Genomic DNA, 19,205 nt, shown 5'->3' on the forward strand with positions numbered 1-19,205 from the left:
TTAAAATGATTAATAATTAATAAAATATTAGTCATTAATTGCCAATTTTTGAATAATTCTAAAAAATATATTTTCTAAAATATTATGAGAAAAGAGAAGTATACATATTAATATCATAACGCACCACACCTACTAACCTAAATCGAACTTATCTTAACAAATTAAATACACTAAATCAGAAAATTGAATCTAACTAAATTAAACTAATTAACTAAAATCAACCTAATAAGTAATAACTGATACTAACCAAAACAAAATTCGAAAAAAATAGTTTGATCAAAATCGAAAGTGCTAAACAAATATAGATGAAATAAAGAATAGTAGAGGGAGTGTTGGGGTACTGTGATGTCGCCATAGTTAGGAGTGACAAACGGTGGTCGGCGGTCTATTTTGAGAACTTTGGAAATAGAGAAACAGAATTGTTCTGCTGCTATGTTAGGGAGGGAGGGAGGGAGGGAGGGAGGGAGGGAGAGAGGGAGAGAGAGAGAGAGATTTTGAGACTTAAAGAGATAAAGGGTGAAGAAGAACAAGAAGGTGAGAAGAGAACGGAGATAGGGGGCCGTGACGGCGCTGAATGGCCGGTGACGAAGTCAGAACAAAAAGATGAAAAGAGGAAGAGAAGGCCGGCAAAAAAATGAAAGAAAAAAGGGAAGAAGGGTAGTGCCTCAGACGGCAACCAAGATATCAGAAGGTGGCGCTCTGGTGATAGTTTGGTTAAGTTGCAAAAAAGGCTGAGGGTAGCGGTGGTGGTTAGGGCGCAGTGAAGAAGCAGAAGAGAGCTTGCAAAAGTGAGGGGGAAGGGTTTTGTATTTGAATTTTATCCCAATTTTACCGTCGGTTCATCAGCAGAAAAATCCGACAATATAGTGGTCGGCGTTGCTTAAACGTCACGTTTCCTTGAAATCCTTTTATTGTTAGAAAATTTCGACGCTAATAAAATTCGTTTTTGTGCTACCATTTACCGTCAGATTTAAGTATGAAATTTTAAATTCCACGGTAACTAAGTCGAGGGACGAATTATCGCTCTTAACTGTTGGAAAAATTGTCGGTAACGACTGTCGCTAAATCTGACAATAAATTCGATAGTATTCAGCGTTTTTCTTGTAGTGATATAATGATTATAAATTCAATAGTGATTAACCCATTACTTTATTGTCTAAATTCCCATAGTAGTTCACGAGTTTCACATCTTTCACCAGTTTCAAGTATCATATTAGTCTTTGAATTTTTTTTAGTGCTGAGTTAGCGAATAAAGTACTGTAATTAACTTTGTTTTGCCATACTAGACAAATAACTAAACATCATTATTTTGTTTTGGCGTTTATACAAGACAAAAACGAGATTATTTTTGAGAATAAAAAGAGATTATAAAATAATTTGTATATTATATAAACTCTTATTCATCTTCTTATTTTTTCTTTATTTAAGTATCAAAATAAAACGATATCATTTAGCCTTGTATCCGCATGATAAATCAAAACATACTCAATACTCCATTGATTAACTCAATATTAAAAAATATTCTAAAGACCAATATAATATCCGAAACTAAATCTCAAATACCAACATAATAGATTTTAAATATAAAAAATTAAAATAGTAAAAATTATAAATCTCCCTTAAAATTTAGTTCTACTCTATACTCGGGAGTGGATCCTCTCCGGTAAAAAAAAAAAAAAACTGAATGGTATTCAGTTTACTCTTCATTACATTCTTTCTCTCATTTATTTCTGATCCCACTTGTAAATTTGAAGGTGGAAGATTACAATTTATTCTCTCCAATAACAAAAAAAAAAAAAAAAATCCATTTTCCTCTACACTCTACTATTCCCCTCGAGCCCTCACTTTAGATTTTGTTTCCCTCTTGATTAACCTTAAATCGATTGACTTGTTTAAGTCAAGGCGGCCGCTCTAAAATTGTCATTTTCCTCTCTTGACTGGCTTCCTCACCGCCGGATCCACCCGTCCCAAACTTTGGTTTGTCCATCGCCTTCTTCCCACCTTCTTTGTCGTGTTTTCTAAGTTTTATTTTTCCCCAAAATTAATAATCAAACTAAGAGAAAATATACCTTTTGCTTTTCAAGTTCATAACCCCTTTGATTCTCTTCTTCATCCTTACCCCTAAATCCACGCCCTATTCTTCACTCTGCTTCTGATCCATTCCCCCACATGTTCTTGGAGCTGGGTAAATTGCAAGAACTGGGGTTTTGGCTTCTTGATTCTCTATCCACAACAGCATCAACTGCGCACAATAGGTTTTTCATGCTCAACTTTTTCTGTTCTATCAGTTTCTTTATTTGTCTCATGTGAGTACTTGATTAGTTAGTTAGTTTGTTCTGTCATGGCTGCTGCTTATTATAAGAAACCACGGCTTAGGGATGTGGCTTTGCGCCGTCTCATACTCGTGGTGTCTGTTACTCTCTGTGGGGTTTTGCTGCTTGTATTTCTCTTTGGATCAAATGCAACATCAATTAATGATGTTACTCGTGATTTGGTAGAAAATGTTGGTGATGGTAATGATGATGATTCTGCTTATCGTCGTGATTTGAAGGTTGCTAAGGGCCTTGTAGCCCTCCCAAATCAGAATGACTTGTCACTTAAATTGGAAAAGCTAAATGATTTGCCACCAAGGAACTTGGATCTTTATCCAAATCTAGCCAAGGACCGAATAATTGTTGTTTTGTATGTTCACAACCGGCCTCAGTATCTTAAAGTAGTTGTCGATAGCCTTTCGCAGGTAACTGGCATTAATGAGACCTTGCTAATCGTTAGTCACGATGGTTACTTTGAGGATATGAACAAGATTATTGATGGTATCAGATTTTGCCAAGTTAAGCAGATATTTGCGCCTTACTCACCTCATTTGTTTTCGGATAGTTTTCCTGGGGTCTCAGCTCGTGATTGCAAGGACAAAGATGTTGCCAGCCAAAAACATTGCGAGGGCAATCCTGATCAGTATGGCAATCACCGCTCGCCGAGGATCGTATCGTTGAAGCATCATTGGTGGTGGATGATGAACACAGTGTGGGATGGATTAAGAGAGACCAGGAAGCATGAGGGTCATATTCTTTTCATCGAGGAAGACCACTTCATATATCCCAATGCATACCGCAATCTGCAGATTCTAACTTCATTGAAGCCTGAAAAATGTCCCGATTGCTATGCTGCAAATTTAGCACCTTCTGATGTGAACTCGCGTGGTGAAGGATGGGCCAGTTTAATTGCGGAGAGAATGGGAAATGTAGGTTACGCTTTTAATCGAACTGTTTGGAAGAAAATACACAATAAGGCCAGAGAATTTTGCTTCTTTGATGATTATAATTGGGATATCACAATGTGGGCGACTGTTTATCCCTCATTTGGTAGTCCTGTTTACTCGTTGCGAGGTTCAAGGACCAGCGCAGTTCACTTTGGGAGATGTGGTTTGCACCAGGGTCAGGGAGAGAAAAAGGTTTGCATGGATAATGGCATGGTGAATATCCATGTAGAAGATGCGGACAAGGTTCCTAATATTGCATCAGACTGGAGCGTCCATATCTATAAAAATCAACCTGGTTACAAGGCTGGCTTTAAAGGTTGGGGAGGCTGGGGTGACGACAGAGATCGACATTTATGTTTGAGCTTTTCCAACATGTATCGTTCCACCGGCACCTCATCTCCTATGTAAGATCTGATTTTCTGTCTGCTTACTTTTTTCCTCCCATTTTTTTGGTGTCAGTTTGCAAAACCACAATATGAGAAGATTAGATTCTTCAATACATGAATTCATTATTAGTCCTTCCAAAATGGTTTACTGTCCATAAATTACTTTGATAACTACCACGAAATCGTATCTAGGTTATACCATTGTAAGGATATTCATAGCGGTTCTTCCTAGTAGATAAAACCTTTTATATATTGGAACTATTCTCTCCTATCTTTTATTCTCTCTCTCTCTCTCTCTCTCTCTCTCTCTCTCTCTCAGCACATGCACAAGACTAGATTTAGGAAACTGCATGTTTGCGGGCCTTGGAGACCTTCAATTTTGTTGGTTCATGCTTCCCCATGTATCATTGGTTGCTTGAGGAGGCATTAATTGGTTATGCTTGGTTGATGATGACACTGTACCATTCTTCTTTGTATGCTGTGAATGCACTACTGTAATTGGCTCAAAAATTAGATTGTGTTTTAATGAGATCTTGTAATTGAATTTGATAACAATAAAAATATAGAATTAATCATTAATGATGTTACTAGTTAGTGTTAAGAAGTTAAAAGATACCCATGAAGTTAGTTATGGATTTAATATTTTAAGGTTACATTTATATATTGGAAATGTTTGGTAACAAAAAAAAATTAGTCAAAAACAGCAAAAACTTGCCTTATTTAACATTTATCAATTGTTAATGAATGCTAAATAAGATAAGTTTTGGCTGTTTTTTTCTCCCTAGGCATTACCTTTTTATATATAGCAGCAGTTTCTATATTGGCTTTTGGATTTGGTCTACTCTGGCTTTCATTGTGAGATTAACTTTCCTTTCATTATTTTATGAATGAAAAAACAAATCGTAGGATTACTTTCGAGTTGTCGAGTAAAATTGATTCAATTGGTTGAATTCCTAAGTTTTTGTTCCATGATGGACTTATAGTTAGATGCGACATAAAATTGAAACGTCAAAATTTGTGAATTTTGAGGGAATCTAAGTTAGCAGTTTTGCCTTATAGGGCAGTGTTTTTTTTATCATGTATGTGATACTTGTTCTTGGTTAAGGTGTTCATTTCTTTCAGGATTTGCTATGATTGGTCATATGTTTGTGGTTTTTAAGGTATCATTATTTGTAACTGAATTGTTTGTTTCTGTTTGTTTATCCAGTTTTAGTCAGTAAAATCTCATTAACTCAATTGGCATCAGTTTTCTAAACAAAAATATTTTATGGACAATCTATTTTCTAAAAGGTATTCTGCCTTCCTTATGTAACTTCAGTCAACAACATATAGAAGTGGAAAACGAGGAGAGTATATAGGAAAGGAATATATAAAGTATTCAATTCAATGGATAAGCGTTTGATAGTTCAAAAATTAATAGCCTGGATGAAAATGAAACCATCTTAGCTTTCATCTCAGATCCACTTGCAGACAGATATATTGTCAAAGCTACGTTGGTCAATATTTTCTTCTCTTGTTGTTAAGGGTAAGCTGGACCATGGCATCTATTTACTAATGTTTTCCGTGTTTTATTTTGCTATCTTTAGTCATATTTTGCATGCAATAAGATAAGCCATAGTTGAATATAGCCAATTTTTTGGCGGTATTTGGAATTCTGTTTTGGTAATTGGTTATGTGAACAAGATTTTGGTGCTAGAATAGATGCTAATTAATGAGAATGTGATGGCGGAGGTTCATTAATACATTTATAGAAACTAGAAAAGGCTAATTAATACGGAAATATGCAAACACCAAAAAAATTATAAATGAAAAGAACATATTCTTTCATCCATTTGTTTAAACTTGTGGATGTAGTTACATAATTGGGAAAATTACAAAAAAACAAAAAAGTATCGTATTTAATTGTGTTTACTCTTTCTTTAATAAACAATCTTTCTTATTTTTTTATTAATTAACTAACTTCATAATTTTACACTTTAAAAGCCAACTTGAGTAATACACTTAAATTTAAGTGGAATGAATTTTCTTGTCAATCAATCTTTTGCGGAGGAAAAAAAAAGAGAAAACTATCATTTCTATCTAAAAAAGTTTTTTTTTTGGTGGCTTATCCAGAAAAATTTTAAACGCTGACAATTCTATCCATAATAAAAAGAAAATTACAGTTGTATCCATAAAAGATGGGTTTCATATGACAAAATTATTAAAATATTGAAAAATTACCTAAAATTTTTAAATTACCGTTTTTCTAACCCTAATCTCAACATTCTTCTTCTAAATCTCAACCATTTCTTTATTCTTTTCATGGATTTTATCACCTCTTTCACCAACACTACTACCGTTGCCCCCAACCGTTAGCTTTACCTTCCTCCTTTTCCATCGTCACAACAACGATAGTGATGATCGAGCATGGTAATAGCAAAGCAGCATCTGTTTCACTGGACCTTCTTTTTCTTTTTGTTTTGTAATCATCTTCTTCCCCAAAACATGAGCTAAAAAAGTTAGAATTTTCCAGAACTAGCCATGTCAAAATCCAAATCCATCACCACCTGAAAAGCTGCAATTGCTGCTATTCCATCGCCGATCTAGGAGGTAGCAGTGACAACTATGAGCACAGATGTTCAAGCCACGCTGAAAAGAGGTTACAGAGTAGAAGCAATAGCAGAGGCAGATCGCAAACCAAAAATCACAAAAAAAGAGGGTAGTGAAATTGGAGAGAGAAGTGGTCGCCGTTTGAGTGTTTCAAAGAGAGAGATAGAACGGGACGGGGGCAAGGAGACAGCGCGGTTGAGGTTCTTGGAGGGCTTCGGCGGTGACGCGGCGGACGAGAAGCTCGTAGAAGGGGGGGGGGGGGGGGGGGGGGGGACGATTGAGCTTATGGCAACAGCTTGGTGCCATTTCATTGTGGTGGAAAGTGATGTCAATAGAAATCCTCTATAAACAAGTTCTTCCAAAAAGGGAGTGAAAATGCAATAAACAAGCACACAAGATACTCTTGAGACATCACTGTCTAGGAGCATCTCCTTCAGTATTGGGTTGTAAACAGGCTGCAAGAACAGGGTACAATGTCAAATCAACGGAAAATTTATTTAGAAATTAAGAGGATAATTTAGAATAATGACTAAGATAAAGTTTCAATCCCTCTTATTTTAACTTCAAGGTATGTTCAATATATAAAGTTTCAACAAAGCTACGTTTTTATTTTTTGTTGGGGGAGAAAAAGGGGGGGGGGGGGGGGGGGGTGCGCATTGTTCTTCCCTAACATCAAATCTGGATGATGAAATTTAGAGTTAGAAAATCAGGTTTGAATCTTTTGGTTTTTCAGTTGGTTTCTCATAATATCTTTCAGTTCGACAAGACAAAGATCAATCCGTCGCAGATCGGAAATCTATATAAGAGTTTGTTGCTGGCTAATGAGTTGTATATACAACGCGCGATTCGAAACTCCGACATTTGTTTAAGTGCTAATCACTCAACCAACTCAAATTGGTTAAATACGGCTTGAATCTACTAACTTGTAGTTCAAACCTTAGAGGTAAGTGCTACAAAATTTGCGGTAATAGTTTATGATCTGAATTTCTACCAACCTTAGGTCCAAATAATCCATCAGCAAGAAGTGATGTGAGAAAAATCAGAAGAAGGAGAAACCCGAATCCCAGTGCTGATGCTAGAAACCAGTTCCTGTCATTCAATGACTTGCTAGTATTTTTGAATAATTTTGTAAAATCATGTTGCGGCTTAGCCGTGTACTTCAGTAAAATCAGAGCTCCATAAAGCTCCAGAATTTGAATTGTGAGAAGTGACAAGGCCTGCATTAATGAATGAACAGAAACAAAAATGGAGGATGTAAATTTAGACCTTGAGATAAGTGTAAAGATGGAGGGCACATTTGTAGAGAAATACGAGTTCCCATTGATGCACTACTGCACTTTGCCGTAGAAGAATTTTTATGACAAAAAGTAGCACCCTTTGGATATTTGGAAAAAGAAACCATTTCCCAACAACAAACGGCAGTGGGAGGAAGCAAACGTTAACTACCACAAACATATCTTATCATCTCCATAATTTTGGTTCTGTAATGCTACACAACCACTAAAACTACACCAATGCATTCAGGTACTGTTTAAACACTATTCTGAAAATATAGTGTCCATTAAACTTCATATTAAAATTATTTTAAAATGATATTTCTGTAACTCAATTTACTAAATATAAAACAATGATTATGGATTAGTATTTAACTACTTCCTAACATATCATAGAAAAAGTTTACGTAGCTATAAGCATTTTTATTTAGAGTAAATATCCTTTCCTATTTCTTTTTGTGGTTATCCTTTCCTGTTTCTAACCATTCCGCCTTTCTACAATACAAAAATTCTTAATCCGTCTCCAATAATGGAAATGACTGGTCTACGCAGGCCCTACAAATGGTGATCTGCTCATGTGTAGGCTGCTTAGACCAACAACAAGGATTGCTTAGGCCAAATACTTGGATGATTGAGGACCGATTAGAAGTTTTCAATGGAGGAGCGCTTTGTCCTTCGAATAAATGATCAAGGATCAGAAATGACATTTACTCCTTTATTTAACATGTAATTAACAATTTCCTTTTTACTCTTTTTCTTACCACAAAACTATTTGCTATGTAACATGACTGGTACAAAATATTTCTCCTAAACCAATATTTCTGATTATGAATCGCATCAAAATGCATTTGATTGAATTAATTGAATGTCATTTCAATTTTTATGCGGCTTTTTCCAAGAACATAGAGAATAGGATAAAAGTGACCTACTGACCTGAATTTGTGGGTGAAGGTGAGGTTGTCGGGAAAGCAAAGAAACAACGGATAAGCCTCCAAAGCTGAAAGGGATATGGAGAGTGAACACATAGAGAGCAAGATTCGTCCATACATCTCCACTATCCCAAACACTATCCTCCTCTTTCAAAGCTGAGAATGAGAATCCCTGTAAACTTATAATTCAATTATAATAATAACCAAACAAAGAAAAAGATTTTACTAATCTCTCACGGACATACCTCAGAAAATGGTGTGACTTGTTCATCCCTCTTTGAACACCTGTACCCCAAACACAACTGTGGCGGAGGCAAACATTTCGTGATGGTTCTGTTTGATGAGTGAAAAGGCGTTGTAGCAGACTCGTTATGATGGAAAAGTTTAGCATTATTAGTAATACTATGTGGACACCTTAGTACTGACGACAACATTTTATCAGATGCCAAAAAAACAGTTACATGTTCCAGCTTCTCCACAGATAGGGATTTTAGTGGGCACAGCGGCAATTTCGCGCGAACCAGTGTAACTGTAAACCTGTTTAGCAGAATAGGTGGTTCAGATTGTCATGGGTTCATTGTAGACCTTTCTTCACAGGGTGCACGAAAGATACCCTGACTTTTTTATTTTATTAAATCGAAGATAGTGGTAACCGTGAACTCTTAGTTGAGTATGGAACTATATCATTTGATTTATAACCAATGTTCTGAAAATCGATTCGAACCGGCCGGTCGAACCGATCAAACCGTAAATCGAAAGCCAAAAAAGATTCGGACAATGAAAAAAACCGTAAAATTTGAGAATCGGAATTAAATCGGTGAACCGGCCGGTAACCGATCGGTCGAACCGAATCGTTATCCGGCCGGTTTTTGAGCACAGCAGCAAAACGCTGCCGTTTGGAGCTCTGGAAAAGTTTAACCCTAAATGGCTAAAACAATGTGATGAACGGCAACGCTGAGGGAGTGAGGGTAGTCTTCTTCTTCTCTGTTCTCTTTCTCTCTTCTGATTTTCTGAAAGTGAGATCTCAAATCTGAATCCCTAATGCGGTAATGCCTTCGCCCTTCCCATTTCACAGTTCAGCTTCACCAATCACCATTCTCATCGTTCATCAAGGTTCAGACTTCAGAGAGAAGGAGAGAACGCCATCACCCATCACGATCTCACCGGCGCACACGGCCACACGGCAGTGAGCTCCGTCGCGCAGTGAGCTCCACCGCGAAGTGAGCTCCGTCACCACTCGAGTCGGCGTCGCTGTCTGTCTCCCACTCTCCCACTCTCCGTCACCACTCGACTCCGCGTTGAAGCCTGAAGGTTCCTTTCGAGCTCTGAGAGAAAGCCTTCGAGTTCCAGGTAATTGAAATTTTAGTTATGAACTTATTATTGTTCATTGAGTAGCTGTGATGAACTCTGAATACTGTGATACTGTGATACTTTGATGAACTCTGAAAACTGTGATGAACTCTGAAATCTGAATACTGTGAAGTGTGAATACTGTGATGAACTCTGAGTCTCTGATGCTGTGATGAAATCTGATATTGTGAACTCTGTTCATTGAGTAGCTCTTTGATTTTGTGACATGATGAACTCTGAATTCTGAAACTGTGAACTTTGATTTTCTGAACTCATTTTGTGAACTGAATTTTGATTTTGTGACATGATTTTGTGAAATCTGATTTTGTTAACTCTGATTCTGTGAAATGATTTTGTGAAGTCTGATGTTGTAAACTCTGATTTTGTGACATGATTTTGTGATCTTTGATTTTGTGACACTGTGAACTGCTAGACTGTGATGAAAGTCATGAAACTGTGAACTCTGTGAACTGTGATGAAAGTCATGAAACTGTGATGAAATATGAACTGATTTTGTGATGATTTTGTGAACAAAGAATTTTTTGAACCTGAGATGTTGTACTTGTTCAGAGTGTTAAGAGTGCGGCATTCCACAACATGATGATCAAGTGTTACAGTTACAAAAATAATAAGAACAAGTTTTGAAATAATGCTTCTCATTTTCTCAGTGTAGAACAGAGTGAGGACTAAGAGAAAATTAAAATTGTGGTTGGATCGACAAATTAAAGATAAGAATGGCTACATTATATTATGTTCAGTTCTTCAATTCATTGAGTCTTCTTTTTTAATTGTGTGCCAGTTGTTGTTGAGCATCTCCATTTATTTATTTGCACTTGTGACATTTCTTTTATAAGAAATTGTACCACTAGTTTTGAATTTTGTAAGAATAATTAATGTAGTGGAAATGAAGGTTTCATTGTTGTTGAGCATCTCCATTTATTTATTTGCACTTGTGACAATTCAATGAGGCAAATCTGCAGCAAATTATGGAGGATTTTGATGATTGATGACAAACTTGGATCGTTTTGATGCTGCTATGTTATGTTTGATTGGTTGTTTGTTGACTTTTGAACTTTGAATTTGTATTTGAATGAGATTATAACATTTGGTTTATGTAGTACTTTTAATTTGAATGATATTTTAAAGTTTAGATTAGACTATAATTATATTTTCATGTGCTTATTTATATTTTAATTATTATTTTATTATAAAACGGTTTTTACGGTTCAACCACGGTCAAACCGGTTGAACCTATGAACCAGTGAACCAGTACCCAGAGCGGTTCGATGACCAGTTCGATTTTCAGAACCTTGGTTATAACTCATTGAGTCAAATGTATATTATCACATCAATTTTAATAATACTAGTTTTTTAGATACATTCATGTAAATATATAACATAAGAAGATCATGTGAAATAATATTATTAAAAATAAAAATAATTATTATTTTTCTATAATAAATTCTGACTTTTGAATACTATTTTTAAATTTAATTTTAATATATTGATAATATAAAATATTTTACATAGTTATTTAATTACATCTATTCGTTTATTTATATGATAAATTTAAAGCGTTAATTTTGCTTATATACTATTACAGAATTGAATGTAATTATAAAATAGTTTTATAGTATATTAAAATTAAATTCTATCATTTTTAATCCTTACAAATTTTTCTATGTATAAACAATCTATAAAGATAGAAAAAGAATATAAAAAATTGGGTTACTTATAACTAATGGTGACTAACAATTCTTTTTTCAAAATTTGTAAAATATAAAATAAATTTTATACATATAATTATATTAAGGGTTAAATTATTCTAAAATAAAGAATTCGATAAAAAATATTTTTAAATTAAGATTATTAAATTTATATAATAAAAAATACAAATTTAAAAATAATAATTATTTCTTCTATTATTTTATAAGTTTCTTCATTTCAATTTTCAAAGGATTATTTTCTTGTATTAGTACTAAGCAATCTAATTATATTATTTAGATGCACAAATCAAGTTCGGTCAGATGAGGTCAGTATATATATTAATCAAACACAGGATTATGTATGTAAATTTGAAAATGCAGTGTGAGAGTAATATACTTACTTTGAGAGCAGGGGAGTACGACATATCAATTTGGGAGGAGCCACCTCAAATAGTGGCAATGGAGTTACTGTGTGATACACCAGCAATTAGAATGAAATCTCCTGCGTCTTGGCTGTGCATAAGATGACGGCTAATTGAGCTTTGGCATTTTTGGCTGTTTCCTTTGGGCCTTTTGGGCTTTGGCCAAAAACAAAATAACGAGCAGCTGAGGTAGAGGACTCTAGTCTTTTTCCCTCCCTTCTACCCGAGGCAGGGTTTTAGGTTGGGGTTTTAACTTTTAAGCTGAACAATTTGCAGAAGAAGAATAATGAATCTGTTTCTGAAGAAATGGAACCTGTTCAGCACCCGTTCTTGGGTGGTTCAGAGGGCTATGCTGCACAACTCTCAAGCCCCAAGCGATTCCCTTTTCCTTCGAATATCGAGAGCCGGACAACCCAACATTTCCATGAACCGTATTCTGGATCAATGGGTCCAAGAGGGCGGACCCGTCAGGCATTTTGAGCTCCAGTTCTTCATCAAGCAGCTTAGGTCTCATCGCCGCTTCAACCATGCCCTTCAGGTTAGTTTAATTTGTTTTTAATAAATCGGAAATCTGAACATTTTCATTTATGAATCTCTGAATATATTTTGAGTTTTATTGGAGGCGAGAAGGATTTAATTTTCATTAATTAATATACCTAAAGGACATGAGTTCCTTCAGATTGGGTTGGAACTAACTCTTTGAATGGTTAAGTGCCTGGTGTTTGTTTTTATTGAAAATGAGTACATGATTAGATGATATTGTGGAAGAGTTTTAGATTTATTTTTTTGATCCGGTATAATTCTTGGGCAGAAAAGTCTTAGATTAATATTGTGGCACATCCCAAAAGAGTCCTTATCAGAGTCTCTCCTGAAAGCTCGACCGCACCTAAAGGCATGTGATGCTAAGTCACATCATGAAGGTAGTTCCTACATCCTCGGAAGATTTGGATCACTTTATGTTGACAACCCTTGATCCAGCATCATCTCGCACCCTAAGAACATTAGCTTGGAGTTCGCTCTTTAGCTTGTCATCAACAATGGACAAGAGTACCAAGTATGGTTTCCTAAGTTATGTTAAAACAAATGTCCTACTTATTTAACTAGGATCAAACAATTTGATTTGATATATACATATATTACTGAAACTATGGGCAATTTCTACTGCAGGCAAACTATTTAGAACAAATACTACTATAAATGGTTAAGGGCTAACGTTTCTCTATCATAACTATGTTTTTTTGTTTTGCTTATACTTAATCTATCATATTCTAAATTTTGCTAGGATTGTGCTCATCTAGAGCATTTGGTTGGTATGAATTGTCTTTAGGACCAATAATGATTTGATCATTTTTATTTTTGTATCAGGTATTAGAATGGATGGGTGATGAAAGGAAACATCATTTGACATCTGGAGACATAGCTGTACGTCTTGACTTGATAGCAAAAGTTCATGGCTTAGGTCCAGCAGAGAAATACTTTAATAGCATTTCAGATTCTGTAAAAGATTTCAAGGTCTATAGTGCTCTTTTGAATTGCTATACACAACATAACTCTGTGGAGAAAGCAGAGGCTACCATGCAGAAACTAAAAGAGTACGCTTGTAAGCATACAATAGATTTGGTATTGAGTTATAATGCTCTGTTAAAGCTCTATGTTCGAGTAAGTGAATATGACAAATTCAATAGTTTGATGAGAGAAATGTTATCTAAGGACATGTACGACTCTGTGTCGCTTAATACTCGGCTGAATGCGTATGCAGTCGTTAAAGACATAGATGGGCTGGAGAGCTTGCTATTGCGGATGGAAGCTGATCCTAAGGCAACTATTGACTGGATAACATACTCTATTGCAGCAAAGGCTTATATTCAGGCTGGCCAACATGAGAAAGCATATGCAATGCTGAGGAAATCAGAGGACCTGATTGAACCCAAGAGGAGGAGGGCTGCCTATGGATCTCTTCTAACTATGTATGGCTCCATGGGGAAAAAGGAAGATGTTTATCGTATTTGGGATATGTGCAAAAGGTTAAACAGACCCTGCAACGCGAATTACATCTCTATGCTGACCGCATTAGCTAGGCTTAATGATGTTGATGGAGCTGAGAGGATTTTCGAGGAATGGGAGTCTGGAAATACATGCTTCGACATCAGGATCCCGAATGTGATGATGAGTGCATATTGTAAGAATGGTCTGGTGGAAAAAGCTGAAGCATTCATTGATAGGCTTTCAAAGAGTCACAATGAATTAGGCGGTAGTATATGGGATCGATTGGCATATGGCTATTACAGGAACAACGATATGGATAATGCTATTCAAACAATGAAGAAAGCGATTTTGGGAGGTCAACCTGGATCAACATGGAAGCCATATCGATTTACTTTGGCTACATGTATTGATTACCTTAAGGACAAGGGAGCTTTGGAGGGGGCATCAGAAATTCTTAGGCTATGTCTTGAACGAGGTTATTTTTCTACTGTAATCCATGATAGATTATCAAGCTATGTGCATGGAAAAACACCAGAAACAAAGGCGATAAATCTGATGGAAGAATATTATCATCCAAAGAATGATGAACTTTTTCCAGATGGAGAGAAGCAACATGAAATTCAACTCCATGAATAGGTCAGCTACTGTATTACATGAAATTTCCCCTTTCTTCTGGAAAACTGAAATAATTGATATGTATTTAATCAATGATTACCATTGGATTTTAGAAGTATCTTAATCCTTTTTATTATTTTTTAAATTTTTACATTCGTACACATTCAATGCTTATACTTATGACACTGTATGTTTTGATTTGTCAGTTATTTGAAAATTGGTCAAGCATATATCTATTCTTGCTTGGGTGGTGTTTGTGATTCTTCATTCTTTTTTTCCAAAAAAGAACGTTTAAACTTACGGGAAACATGCCAAAGCAATTCAGCCTGCCAAATAATTAGAAGGTAGGTAGTTGTTTTTTTATATGGTTTCCTCATTAAACATCATTACAAGAAGCGGATTATGCAATCAGGGAGGTGTTTTCTTGTTCTTTTACATGGGGGTGTTTTCTTCTTCAGGCTAATGGTTAAACTGGTCCTGAAAGCTTCCTCGACTCGATTTGATCCTTTTGTTGACATGTAAACTGATAACTATTGATGTGTGAGATGAACTTTGTGGCGAATGCTAACAAAAAGTAGTACAGTTCGAACTCTAAAACGGTAAAACCTATATTTTGGATACTAAATTCTAAACTCTGAAAGGTGAATTCTAAATTCTAAATTCTAAACTTTAAAGTCCATATTTTAAATGTTAAATTTTAAATTTTAATTATGAGTCATTGATGTAAAATGTAATAGAGTTGAGATTTGTTTAAGAGATAAATACCAATTCGATATTCGAAAAATTCAGACATGAACATAATGGTATCTGAAAGATGTTATCGATAAAAAGACTCGTAAAAAAAGATTAATTTTAACAAAAGTGACTAACTTTCAATTGAGTTACATACAATTAAGATTAAATGCTCACGTTTTAGTTAATTATCATAATTATAAAAGTTAACCATACTTTTAATTTTATAATTTTAAAAATACTCTAATTTTAATTTTCTAAAAATCTTATTTCCCTTCTTTTGTGAAACTCTCATATGTTCTTCATCATCATCCACGAATGTTTTTTCTTTTCCAATAAACTCCTCATTTCCATTCACCACAGCCTTTACCTTGCTCGTCCTTCTTTTTCCGACCAACGTCTAGCTTTTCCTCCTTTTTCTCTCTCTTCAACGGATGTCACATTGTTCACAAGTGGAACAAGGAACATATGAAACAGTGCTCTCAGTGTTGACAATAAGTGTAATTTGGCAAATTTCTAACAATATAAATTAAAAAATATTTTTTTTGAGAAATTACAACTTACATCTTTTTTAAAAAGATTTTTTTTAGATTTTTTTCACATAATAATAAATAAAAAAATACTTTTATATTATTTTTTTCACGTAATAATAAATAAAAAAGTACTTTTATATTGTTGTGTTCAAATATAATTGATAAATAAAAGATATTTTTACATAAAATTTTCAAACATAAAATTATTTTTATTTTTTTAAAAGATCTTTTAAAAAAAAAAACCTTAAAAAATTTTTTTTACAAGTTCACCCAAATAAATTAACAAATCTTAAGACCATAGTTACCAAAATACTTATAAGATGCAATTTGTTACTTTTTTGTGATTATATTTACGATTATTTATTTAAAAAAATTTAATATTTGGATCCGAAAATTTCGTTAGTATATAGCTAAGTAAAAGAGAAAGCAGACATTTACCTATAGTCAATTTTACATGAAAATGTTTTTGGATTACTGATACATGTTATTATTTGGTTTAAAAAAATTAGTTTATTGTATACAAATAATTTGATTAAAAAAACTAATTTAAGTTAGACTAAATAGTTATTACTCTTTTCTTTATTATGCTCTTGAAATTTGTTAGACTAATCTCATCTTTTTAATTTAGTATCTTCTTTTTATTTATATTTCTTAATCAAATTTCTTATTTTAAATATATTCCTTAATTCTTGTTTTTATTCAATTTTCTATGAATGATGAAAATTATTTAATAAATACCTAATTGTTCATCTCATCCCACCATTTAATGTTCAGGACGAAATTGGCTGGATGTTGGACAACAATTTTAAAAATTTTACGGTTCACATCTTTGTCTAGGATCAACACAGAAATTGATTATATTGCTGTTATTTTCCATATTCAAGTCATTATAGGTAAAATTAGTATCTTTATCTTGAAAGTATTATTTCAAGAGTGATGTTTTTTTTTTTTTTAAATAATTTATGATCCTTCCATATGAATCCTAATTTTTTCTTCTTTCTTTTTCGATTCCTAATTTTTCTCCCTTCGTCATTTCTATACAGACAAAAAGATGTGAGTTTTGTTTTTTTTTTTTTAAAATACCAAACCTTACTTTTTCAAATAATCTATACTATCTATATTTCACGATAACTAAATAAATAAAAGTAAAAGATAAATTTAAAGAAAAAAAAATTGGTCAAAGAAAAAGATGGTTATTTAATCATTTAGAAAAAATACGTAGAAAGAATTAAAAAAATTTTAAAGGTCGTTATTTAATTTATTCAAATTGATTATTTTAAAAAATTTATTTGTCATTAATTTAGAAACAACTTCATATAAAATTGATTGTACGCGAATTTCAGAAAAAAAAAAAGGTGAATTATGAGGCACTTTTGGAGCAAAGTAATCAAAGTATAATATTAATAGACTTAGATATAAAATTATTTGTTTATTTACTTAATAGTTTAATTTTTTGAGAGAAAAAAAGTGATTCATGAAATATGATATCCAAAATACTTATGACTAAGAATTTTAGATTCTAGAGTTTGATACTTAACTCCAATATGTTTGAATAAAAGTTAAAATTTTTATCCGTCTATATAATTACTAAATATTTTTTAGAGCAAAGTAAAAATGTTGTAAAAATATATACAACAGAAGGAGTCGATTATGAAACTGGTGATTGTTGATGATTATACTCTTATCCATTATTCTTTGTCTTTATGTATATCAACAATTTCGAAAAAGACATCTTTTCCTTTTATGTCCTCACACATTTGGGACAGAACTTATTTGGAAATATCACTTTATGTAAATCCAATTCGACCTTTCAATCTGAGCTGGAAGGATAAGGAATCCTTTGTATTAAGCTTCAACGACTTTGAAGCATTAGGGCCAGAAGCCACTATCATGTTTATTAAAAAATCGTACAAAGCATCCTTCTGTTGCATCAAGAAATCAATCATGCCATAGTCCCCACCACACTATATTATAGCAAAGTTTTCTTAGTCCTGATGAAATTGATTAAGCGTGATAATCATAGTGTTCTAGGAAAAGATCTATGATGATGTGATATAAAGTTCTAATTTAGGATTCACAAACATTGCCACCTATTTAGAATTTCAATTCATCGTTTAGACGAATGACACCAATTTGGTGGTGACCCTTAACTTTTTCTGGTGGCAGTTGTTTTTTAATAGACAGCAGTGGATCCAAAAAAAATTTATAAAAAAAAATATAATAAAATTTAAGTATAGATATATTTTTTTTGAAATGAAACGAAATTTAAATTCTCAACATTTGTTTAAATAGACGACTAAACTGTTTACTCAATTAACCCACATTGATTTAAATATATTTAAAATTTTAAATTAGAACTATTTATATATGTTGATAAAAACTAGAAATATACACACAATCACTTACTATAATATTTAAAATAATAAAAAGATAATTTCACACACACAGTATAATATTCAAAATAATAAAAATAATAACTTATAATGGTGTTCTATTTATTTTTAATATGATAATATTATTTTTCTATATATACTCTTAAATAATGATTTTATTTTTTATTATCTCATATTTAACTGTTAAGTCTATTTATTATAATTTTTGTGGTATAAATAAAATTTTTAACTAAAGTAATTACTATAATCAAGACCACTTTAATAACGAATATTAATATAATATATTAGTATATAGATAATTTTTTTATCTTAATTTTTTAAAAAATTACTAATAATCTAAACTATATTTAATTAAAAAACTAAATTTTAATTTAATTATTAACTAATTAACTAATATAATGAAACTCATCACTATTTTTTTGAGTTTATTTATTTATTTATTTATTTTTTATTATTATACTAACACAAATTTAATAATATAATAATTATTATATGTTAAGTTTAACAAAAAAAATTAACGTAAAACACAAGAAAATTATTTATATTTTATTTTAGAACAAACATAATATAATAAGGGACAAATATATATATATATATATATATATATATATATATATATAAGTATTAGTATTTTTTTTAATTTTGTGGGGACAAATGCCCTCTCTTTGTTGTATGTGGGTCCATCCTTGCTCATAGGCTATGCTGCAACATTAGCCACATCGTCGTGCCTTTAGGGTCAGCCAGATCTGGATCTTACATGGTGAAACGGATATATTACTCAAAACATAGAGAAACTATAAGAGCACGTGACAAAAGAAAGAAATCCGAACAAATTATTCTTTCTATGCTAAAAAATACTATTTTTTGGTGTATAAAAAATATTGTTTTGGATATATGTTAATTTGAATGTCGAAATGTATTCTGTAAGTATTCAAATTGTAGTGATGGAAAAAAATCAAAGTATTACATAACTACAAAAATTGAACGAGTTATACCTTGGCCCAGTTCAAATATACGACAATAGTATGAAG

At 32.9% G+C, this 19,205-nt stretch overlaps 2 protein-coding genes and 1 long non-coding RNA gene across 5 annotated transcripts; 2 read left to right on the forward strand and 1 right to left on the reverse strand.

Moving 5' to 3' along the window:
- The first annotated feature begins 1,880 nt into the window (after positions 1–1,880).
- On the forward strand, positions 1,881–8,293 carry LOC130968651 (alpha-1,6-mannosyl-glycoprotein 2-beta-N-acetylglucosaminyltransferase). Of its 2 annotated transcripts, none has more exons than XM_057894045.1 (2): positions 1,881–3,663; positions 8,061–8,293. In XM_057894045.1, exons 1-2 carry the CDS (start codon positions 2,342–2,344, stop codon positions 8,074–8,076), a joined length of 1,338 nt encoding a protein of 445 aa, XP_057750028.1. In that variant the 5' UTR covers positions 1,881–2,341; the 3' UTR covers positions 8,077–8,293. The 2 variants fall into 2 exon arrangements, with proteins under 2 accessions (XP_057750028.1, XP_057750026.1); XM_057894043.1 differs by lacking the exon at positions 8,061–8,293 and adding an exon at positions 4,936–5,468.
- On the reverse strand, positions 6,508–8,881 carry LOC130968652 (uncharacterized). Of its 2 annotated transcripts, none has more exons than XR_009081711.1 (3): positions 8,683–8,881; positions 8,442–8,593; positions 6,508–6,689 (listed from the first exon to the last, which is right to left on the reverse strand). It is a non-coding gene; the product is annotated as an uncharacterized LOC130968652 (long non-coding RNA). The 2 variants fall into 2 exon arrangements; XR_009081710.1 differs by lacking the exon at positions 6,508–6,689 and adding an exon at positions 7,049–7,451.
- Positions 8,882–12,077: 3,196 nt separating this feature from the next.
- Positions 12,078–14,660, forward strand: LOC130970389 (pentatricopeptide repeat-containing protein At2g20710, mitochondrial-like). The gene is made up of 3 exons (XM_057896462.1): positions 12,078–12,104; positions 12,192–12,453; positions 13,281–14,660. The coding sequence occupies exons 2-3, from the start codon at positions 12,202–12,204 to the stop codon at positions 14,535–14,537; spliced, it is 1,509 nt and encodes a 502-aa protein (XP_057752445.1). The 5' UTR covers positions 12,078–12,104; positions 12,192–12,201; the 3' UTR covers positions 14,538–14,660.
- The last annotated feature ends 4,545 nt before the right edge of the window (positions 14,661–19,205 follow it).

Source organism: Arachis stenosperma, chromosome 3 (genome assembly GCF_014773155.1).
Source record: "Arachis stenosperma cultivar V10309 chromosome 3, arast.V10309.gnm1.PFL2, whole genome shotgun sequence".
NCBI classification, from domain to species: domain Eukaryota; kingdom Viridiplantae; phylum Streptophyta; class Magnoliopsida; order Fabales; family Fabaceae; genus Arachis; species Arachis stenosperma.